Raw genomic sequence first — 10,000 nt, forward strand, 5'->3', positions numbered from 1 at the left:
ACACATGCATGCATACACACACACACACACACACACACACACACACACACACACACACACAGGCAGTAGACATAACAAGAAACAGAAATCGGGGATTGGAAAGGAGGGAAAAAAAGGCTGGAATGGAGAGTAGTGGTGGAGTGGTGGCATGCGTGTGTGTGTGTGTGTGTTTGTGTGTGAATGAGTGGTGGTGGGGGTGATGTCACTAAACAACACTAAACACTAAAGCTCTTCTCTGTATTCTGCCCCAAAGGGACTTTCCATCCCGCTATTCTGTTCATTCCCATAATGCCTTCCTTCTACACAGCGCTCCGCCAGTCACAGAACACACTCGGACGCTCCGAAAGACACAGAACACACTCGGACGCTCCTATTGGCAGTCCTAAAGCTCCACTGCCATAGCAGGATGTCTGGAAGATCTTTTTCCATACATCAAACCAAGCCGCCGTCAGCGATCAAGTCTTATTTTTGAATTGTATGCAATATTAAAGGAAGGCAGAGGAGTTTCATGAAGCATCCTCCACTTGTCTACAACATCTGGAACCATGGAGGTGTCTGTTGCTACTGCTTTTGCTAACACTGCTGGTGTGCAAAATATAATGTCTGATTCTGCAGTCTTACTGTTAAACGAGACCCAACACAGACAGTCATTTCCAAAGAGTCTGCTTATAATATAATTGCCCTTGACCACATAGAAAATGTTGCTCTGCCCCGTCTCTTGAGACCCACACTAGACTGAAGACCAGAGAAGATAATCATGATTCTAAACCTGATTGTTCAAATCATTGATTGTGATTGGCTAAAAGCCGTTGTAAAATCCAGCATTACCTTACAATTTGACCTGATTACATTTACCATATTACTGCGCAGCGAATGGCAAGGCATTCATATAGCGCATTTCATACCCAGTGTTCCATCTGGCCGTTGCGTTGCTTCAAGGGTTGCGTGGCAACGATTTATTTAGGAACTATAATTTTTAGTGGCGGAAGAATGTCGGTTTATCATTAAACTATTGTTTCTTAAATTTAATTGTCTTTATTTATGAAACCATATCAAATATGTGTAGTAACAGGTTTAGAAAAGCAATAAGCCCCGCGAGTCCGTGCTTTGCGCTGATTTTAGAACAGGTAAGGGGGTTTAACGGCACTCCGCTTCGCGTCGTGCCTAACAACTCCCCTTACCTGTTCTAAAATCAGCGCAAAGCACGGCCTCTTGGGGCTTATTGCTTAAATCTATCCAGACCACCAGAGGTATGCTGTTTGTGTAAGCACTGTCAGGACCACAGGGACGGAGCACCGCCAGGGAGTTCTTCCTCAGTTATGCCCTCCACAGTAGGCACCGTTGTGCCACCTCATAAAACATGCCAATCTCCGACTCTAGGTGCACTGTCTTCTTCACTAGTGAACTCAATTAGACAGTGTGTGCGTGTGTGTGTGTGTGTGTGTGTGTGTGCGTGTTTACAGGTGGCTGTTTGCAGAACTGACTCATGGGAGACCTCATACAGCAGATCTGTATAAATGCCACATAAAGTAGTAATTACTATTTACAAATAATTACTATAATACTTCTCCTACTACGACCACTAATAATAATAATAATGAAAATAATAAAGAATAATAATTGTAATACTACTAATAACTAGCATCTGCACAAACTATTAAAAATGACTGATTATAGAGGATACAGATCAGTTGGGACAGGATACAACGACTATATTAAGAATGCCAAATGGAAAACAAATAGTCGACATTGGCCATATACTGGGATATTTTTCTTACATAATGTCAACATACACCACATAACATTGCCTCACTTGGCAAGTCTCACTAAAATGGCACATAAACACAACAGCTCTCTAAACAGAAAGCTAAAGGTCATGTGTACAAAAACAAAACAACATTACTGTTATTCGTCCCCACAGACTACTTGACATCCACACATGTTTGCGTACAGACAAATGTACATACAACGCACACACTACATTTGGGGTGTAACTACTGCTCAAAATATACCATTCCGAGTCAACTAATGAGCACCACAGCTACGGTCAGCGCATTTAGAATATTAAGGTTCGCCACATTTGTTGGTGACGCCCACCATCTCCACACTCTGTGAGAACATACAACGTCGACCTTTGAGACTGATCTGCAAGACCAGGTGCAGTGATGTCACCGGCCAAGCTTTATATCCTGTGCTCTGTGCAGAGGAGAGCAGAGTAGGGGGTCCCACCCAGTCCGCTTGGACGTCTTGGGGTTTGGCAGCCCATTCTGCAGGCAAAGCCACAAGCTCTTCCAAGCTCTGCCCCCCCCCTCTCGCTCTTTCGCTATAAATCATATCGACCAGTCCCACAGTATACTATAACCTATTACGCGTGTGCGTGCGTGTGCGTGCGTGCGCGTGTGCGTGTGTGCGCGTGTGTGTGCGAGTGTGTGTGTGTGTGTGAAGGAGGGCGTGGTGTCCCTCATCAAAGTCAACATTTCTGCAAGTGGCTTCTGCCATTTGGACTGCATGTCATGGGGAGGTGGTCAATTACTGTCCAAGACAGCTGCGCCTGTTGACATTTACAGAGGGATCACTCAGTGTGAGGGGACAGGGGGACACGAGGAGAGAGAGAGAGAGGAGGAGGAGGAGAGGGAGAGAGAGGAGAGAGAGGAATAGGAGGATAGAGAGAGAGAGGAGGAGGAGGAGGAGGAGAGAGAGGAGGAGGAGGAGAGGAGAGAGAGCAAGGGGGAGGAAGATGTGATGAAATATTAAGAAGAGATAGAAAAAGTTAGAAAAAGAGAGAGAAAAGGAGAAAAAAAGAGAGAGACAGAAGGGGAGACATGGTGAGAAAGAAAAAGAGAGAAAAAATGGGTGGCAAAAGAGCAAAAGAGGAATGGGGGGGGGGGGGGGGGGGGGGCTATGGCAGCGAAGCCTTAGAGCCTGGGAGAAGATGACCTTTGAGGAGGTATAGCAGCCATTTTAAAGATTATGGTTCATCTTTGCTTTCAGACAACAGAAGAGAAAAGTTGATGAGTGTCGCCGTCTGACTGAATGCTACACTTAATCAATCAGAGCTGTTCCTCGGACTGCGCTGATAGTATAACAACTACAACAACTAGGCCTATAACAACACAAAGAGGTTCATTGGAATGGACATGAAGCAGCCAGCCTCCTCGTCAAGGACAACAACAGAATATCAGGGAGCTCCCTACACTTTAAAACACACACACGCACAGACACACACACAGAGACCACACACACACTCACAGACCATACACACACACACACAGACCATACACACACACAGAACTAGAACACGGTCTACATGAATTAACCATGAGTTATGAAGCACGATACATATCCCTGTCAAAGGCATCAACTCAAGTCCTTTGGCAGCAACTGGTTATCTGACAAGTCATCGTTACTAGATGGTTGCAAAATTGACCTAAACCAAAAGAGAAAAAGGAAACCAACACAAAACAACAACAACAACAAAAATGGATGACATGCAGCAGTGTCTGCTGTGCTGTGTTATGCAGAGTGTTCTCTAACTCTGAGATGTCTTTGTTCGTAGTAACAAAGAAAAGACTAACAGTATGGAGTGGCAGAGTGGACATGGTGTGAGTGTGTGTGTGTGTGTGTGTGTGTGTGTGTGTGTGTGTGTGTGTGTGTGTGTGTGTGTGTGTGTGTGTGTTGGGTGGGGGGCATTAGCATGTATGGCACAATTCTCAGCCCTCGCCCCCATTCATCCATAAAGGGCTGGCCTGCTGGGCCTGGGCTTTGCCAGTGGAAAAGTACATGGCGATACTGCGGGGACTTGGATCGAGCGCGAGATCCTGAGATCCTCTAGAAGGATTTTTCGAAGCACATCTGGAAACCCTCAGCAACCACAGCATGTCCAAAAGCCCCCTGCACCCCCCCCCACCTTAAAAAAAAACACAAAAAGAAATAACAAAGTTTCTCCAGAATTGCAAAGCTTGCAGCCATCTAACTCAGGGCTCAGCTGTATGCTTCATGTGTGTCTATATCTACATCTCTCTGTCTCTCCATCCCGCTCTCTCTGTCTCTCTCTCTCCATCCCTCTCTCTCCGTCCGGCTCTCTCTCCGTCCGGCTCTCTCTCCTTCCTTCTCTCTCTCAATCTCTCTCTCTCTCTCCCTCCTCTCTCTCAATCTCTGTCTCTCTCTCCATCCCGCTCTCTCTGTCTCTCTCTCTCCATCCCTCTCTCTCCGTCCGTCTCTCTCCCTCCTTCTCTCTCTCAATCTCTGTCTCTCTCTCCATCTTTCTCTCTCCGTTCCTCTCTCCCTCCTTCTCTCTCCCGTTGTCTCTGTGTCTTTTTCTCGAAGGATTACATAAGCTCGGTTCCAATCCCATAATGTGCTTCCACGTAGAAGCATCTCCGCTGAAAATGTTAGTCAGAGAGTGCGCACGTACATGTTTCTGTCTGTGTGTCTTGTTCTGGTGCGTGTGCGCTTGTGTGCGCGTGTACGTGTGTGTTTGTGTGTGTGTGTGTGTGTCAGTGCACTCACATGTACATAATATGTTCATTCTCTCATTTCATTAAACCTGATGGTGGTTAACAGCCCTCCACTCTCATTTCCAGGAATGTCTCTTGATTGCCAGATTCCCATTTGCCAAGGCCTTCAGCAACACCAGTTAACCACAAATGCACCAAGAACTCCCACACCAAAACAACAGCAAAGGTGCCTTCGTTTTCTTATAAAGGTTGAAGTCCCTCAGTTTCCAGAGAACAGCCACACTGTTGATTATTTTTTAGCAAGCCCATAATTCAAGCATGTCAAATGATCCACAATCCAATCACAGTAACTCAATGAAGGAGCCAAGCGGAACACACCTTATAAAGTAAAGAATGTGTTTGGGATAACCAGCACCTACTTTAAACAGCCTCAGCTATATCTGTATATCAACTACAGTTAGCATCAGAAGACAGACAAGGCTAACACTGGGGCCTGTAAATGACAAGCATGCTGAGATCATTGAGGAACACTCCCTTGGGTGTTCTAGGGAGAGATAACTAAATTTGCTCAACATCCTGCCACTGCCTTTCTGCTAAGGGTACTTATCCACTTGCTGTGACTTGATCACCAAGGTATTTGAGCGAAGAAAGTGAAGGATTGTAGTTGTACCATCACACCTACAGCTCAGCATTGAAGAGGTATGAGCAATGTTCATGATTTGCCAGGGGACAAGTCAGCCGGATCCTCCTCCTTAAAAGGTCATGTTACAATACCGAATCATAAAAGTAAAACAGCCTACCTCACACCTATTGTCACTATCACTAAGTATACACGCTCTCTAATCTGCCAGTGACTAATCCAACTGGACATTAGCTTGTAAAACTAGTCTGTTAACTGGTTTGTGTATGGGATCACCCTGTTAAAATGGTGTCTGTTAACTTTATGCTTATGTACTCAAATGGTGGAAAATGGTGGAAAATATTGATAAAGGTTGCACACCAGCTAAGGTGTGGTCATCAAAACTAGTCAAAAGTGCCTGCTTTTGAGAAATTTTTCTTTCAAATAGTTACTTAACACACTCTAAGGTCCAAGGCCTTTTAGACTTTTCTAAGTTGTCTGACATGCCTTGATGTTTTTGTACATTTTGCTTAACTAAAAACATTGATGCACAAATGGAATATATGATTCTATTCTAGAAGACCTCAGCAATAATATTAGAAAAGGGTTCAATGTTTCCGTGGTTGTTCTTTTTATGTCTCTAAGACGAAAACTCAAAAATAAAAATATCCCGGACGAGGGTCTACAGGGTAGGGTCACACCTAGTGCTCCTAATGAACACACACACATGTACTCACACACACACACACACACACACCCGCACACATGCACACGCACACACACACACACACACGCACATGCACACGCATACGCACACGCACACTCACATATACACACACACACACACACACACACACACACACGTTCCTGCATAATTTACCTGTGTGTGTGTGTGTGTGACCTGTGTGTGTGTGTGTGTGTGTGTGTGTGTGTGTGTGTATGACCTGTGTGTGTGTGTGACCTGTGTGTGTGTGACTGCGTCAGTGGTTGAGTCGTCAGGTCAATACGAGTTTTTAGTGTTAACCTGTACTTTAGTACTACGGAATCCTGTTTCTGAAATGTGATGATGCGTTTCAACTCTCATTTCTGCGCTACGGTCGTTGGAGAGGAACTCTGGAATAAAAAAGTTAAAAAGATTTAAAAAAGGAGAAAAAAAAACGTTAGACTATACAGAGCTTTTTTTGCGAAACAGCAGGCCTACATTTATCTTTACCTGTTCTTGTTTTAAGCCAGAGATCAAAAACGATATCAAAGAATTGGCGGTGACAAAGATCGACTCTTGCGTCACCTCACAGCGCCTCCGTCTGGGCAAGAAGGTTGTACTTGACCACACAGACTATAGCCTACTAGCACATACGCTCCGCCGCTGATTCATTGCGCTCAATCGGCCGACAAGCCATCGACAGGGGCCCAACTAGTGCCAATGGTGTGGGACACACCGGCAAAAACCACAGCCACAGATACTCATCGATGACCTTAGCCAAAGGCCGTCTGTCGGCCTTATGCATCACGGCTTCAGGCCAACCTGCTGCTAAAAGAGGCAGACAATTCAATCTAATGAAAAATGACAAAAAAATACTTTCTTTTGGAGGATTATCCATCCTGCACTCTAGAAAAATTAACAGATGCCCCTCTCTTGGTCGATGTTGATGTTTCATTTTAACGTTTAGTGTGGCTTCTCAAAATGAGCGCATACTGTGTATATTTTTGGGAGTATGGTCAGGATAACCATTGTGGAGATGCCTACTGGCAAAATCTAAGAGAGATATTTGAAAAACAGAAAATGTTTTCCTGTGTGCTCAATGTAAAATGGATTACAATTACCATTAAAGGTGTTAAAGGGTCACAAGAGTCTGTATTGTTAGTCTTTGTCTTCCCTGCTATGGAAGACAAAGAAGTTTTGAACTTTGGTTTGAAATTAAAAAAATACCTTCCATCCTTCAGAGTACACTTTAGTATATTGGTAACGTGAATACAAAATTGATAGACCAATATGTAAGTCCCACATACTGTCAGACTGGACTTATACAGCACACGGCTGTTTACGACTGTAGTAGTGGTGACCAAAACTTTAACTCTTACCCGCATGAATACTGTGTTGTGCATCTGCTGAATGGTGTGTGGCATCATCGTTTTGTTCACTACGCAAATGACATCATAACATGCCAGCTATATACAGCCAACAGTAACACTATCGCTTAGCATAAGTAAAGCTAAACGTGTGATCTCTAAAAGAATATGTGGTCTTAGGTTGTGGAATTCGTTAAAAAAAATGATCATGTAGGCGACTGGCAATCCGTAAGTGTTATTACAGTAACATCCTATAGCCTACTGTATGATTATAGTAGAACTGTGAAATTACCAACAAACTCCTGGCAATCCTACTGCCAGTAGCCTACTCTACTATGAATCTACATGACATTCTTTACAGTACACTCGATTAAACTGACGCCAGGTTACCGTCTTTGGTGGTGGTAGCACCGGTTATATTTCACACCATTATCTGTCAATATTTCTTAAAAGTAACAATTGCTTTCTTGAACACACACAACAGTTGCAACAATGTATCTACAAAAACTGGTCAAAAGTAAACACATTTAGCCTACAGACGAAAAGCCCATAAAATTGTCCGGAAAGAACAATCAAGTAAGCTAGCATAGCCCTTCTTCCGAAGTCACTTTCTGATTACCTTTCACCACAAATTAGATGACTTTTATATAAATCTCTATGGTACCTCTATGAAACATACAGTGTTGATTCGGACATTTATGTTCCCCGCAAGAAGCCCTCATAAACTGGAAGTCCAAAAACATAGGTGACCACATCACAAAACAATCAACTTCTGCAACTTTGTCAGCATAAACAAATCTCGCACTCGTTGGATATGTGATGAAATGAGATATCCATTCCTTTAAAATAATATGTTCGGTGTATTGCACTGAATAGCTAACAATACTCATGGCGACACCAGCAAAGGTGTGCCCATTAACAAAATAAGTGACGGCCGACATGAAAGCTACAAGGCTACGCGGGCTCTCCCTTTTGCAAGCCAGGGCGTATTGAAAATGAAGACGAAAGACACTGTTGCCGTTCGAAAAAAGCATACAAGCTATAAACCATTTAGGTGAAATTGGACAGAGCTCAGCAACGGTACAGCTAAAAACTCACCCTCTAGGAGTCTGGAGATAAGCGAATCGACATCCAACTCTCCCTCCGCCATTTCTGTAGTGTTGCTGTCAAGGCTGTTTCGCAGAGAGCAACCCTACACGTCTGCCAGGCACCGCCTGGGCTCCGAAGTAGTGGAATGCAAGCCCCTGGGTCTCTCCGCCCACATCGCCTTCGTGACAACAGGACCCCAGCCTGTTAAAGCTGCCGGTCATTTACAGTGGTAAAACGAAGTTTAAAGTTAAGTTTATTCTAAAACTGATTGTTCAAATCCTTGATTTGTGATTGGCCGTTGTAAAATCCAGCATTACCTTACAATTTGACCTGATAACATTCCATATTAGAATGGCAAGGCATTCATATCATAGACATAAGCAATAAGGTTCGAGAGGCAGTACGGTATCGTCAATAATGTACTTGTTCGAGGGTGTTGTTAGGCCCGACGCGCTGACTCGAGTACCTTATTGCTTTTATAACACGGTTGCCAGCGACTTTATAAATATTAAGTAAAATTAAATTATAAACAGTAAGCTGCCTTTCAGCACACAAAAGTTCTAGTCAGCAAACATTGTGTATCGCATTTCATTAGCCAAGAGAAAATAGTCCCCCTTTGTGTGGCTGTTGCTATGCAACAGACAAATAGCATTGGGAACTTCACGTCTGTTAGCCTAGCACAAAAAGTTTGTTCATGATTAGCTAGGAGATCGACATTGATCTCGCACCATTTTGTTCATTCACATTGCTCATTTTATAAAGTTGCCATTAAAATAACAAAAACTACAATGGGACACTTTCAACTTTGTTAATATTTGTTTATATTGATTTGGATATCGCCACTAACTCACGTGTGAGAGCTACGTTATACTTATTAGCAGCGAGGCTAGCTAGCTAGCTACTATCTGTTTCAATGGATTTTTGATCTAAGCGTTAGCAGTCACCTACAAATAATATTCGAGACTTTCAGTTAAGACTTACAATACTCTGCAACATTCGTGTAGCACAGAAACAACTAACCGAGTCAATGTAGACATATAAAAAGTCGTGTAGATGGCTTAATTCACATGAAACATTCCCCACTACATTCCCCACAACACGTAGTTTTTTTTTTTTGAGTGCGCACTGATATGGAATGCTCAGGTAGATGAAAACAGGTCGTACAGTTACTATATCGCTGATTAAGGCACACCCCGGAACCAATGTTCCCTCTAAGCTGTGCGCATGCGCGGCCGCGCAGGCCAGTCGAAGAGGCCGCGCAATAGATTTTTCAGACAGCGCACATTTTTCAGACGGCATAAACGATTTTTTTTTTAGGGTTTAAAAATCTGAGCATCAAAGGGGATGTAGGCTAGGTAATAAACATTTAAAATACTGACATGTCTGACAACCAAGCCAGATGTGCGTTAGAATGTTTACATACAAAATTTCCTTTAGCTCTCTTGCCGGGCTCTGCTCCAGCAGTTATAGGCTACCATGGCGAAAAGAAAGGCAGAGCAGGTGCCCCAGAAAAAGGTCTGCCTAACGTTTAAACATGAGCGACTAGATGAAATAGTCCAAACTGACTCAGGTAGGATAAAACTTTCAGACATATTTACATATGCTCGGAGGCAAGCGCGAAAAGAGTTTGCTCGTGGGAAAACATGCAGTGAACAAAAGTGACATTATTCTGTTTGTCCTTAAAGTTTGTGAGCACTTGGATGCCCGCTTCCCTGAGCTGAGTTAGCCTGGGTGCCATCCGTTTTGTACTCGCTCCACTGATTGC

General features: G+C 43.6%; 1 protein-coding gene across 1 annotated transcript in view; it reads right to left on the reverse strand.

Annotated features, from left to right (window-relative positions):
* LOC308382457 (serine/threonine-protein phosphatase PP1-beta catalytic subunit-like) overlaps positions 1-8,370 on the reverse strand; it is a 35,279-nt gene extending 26,909 nt beyond the window's left edge. The window contains exon 1 of the mRNA XM_080860185.1: positions 8,245-8,370. Coding sequence (XP_080716311.1) covers positions 8,245-8,296 — 52 coding nt within the window. The 5' untranslated portion in view covers positions 8,297-8,370. The remainder of the gene's footprint in view (positions 1-8,244) is intronic.
* Positions 8,371-10,000: the final 1,630 nt, after the last annotated feature.

Source organism: Sprattus sprattus (assembly GCF_963457725.1).
Source record: "Sprattus sprattus genome assembly, chromosome: 21".
Taxonomy (NCBI): Eukaryota; Metazoa; Chordata; class Actinopteri; order Clupeiformes; family Clupeidae; genus Sprattus; species Sprattus sprattus.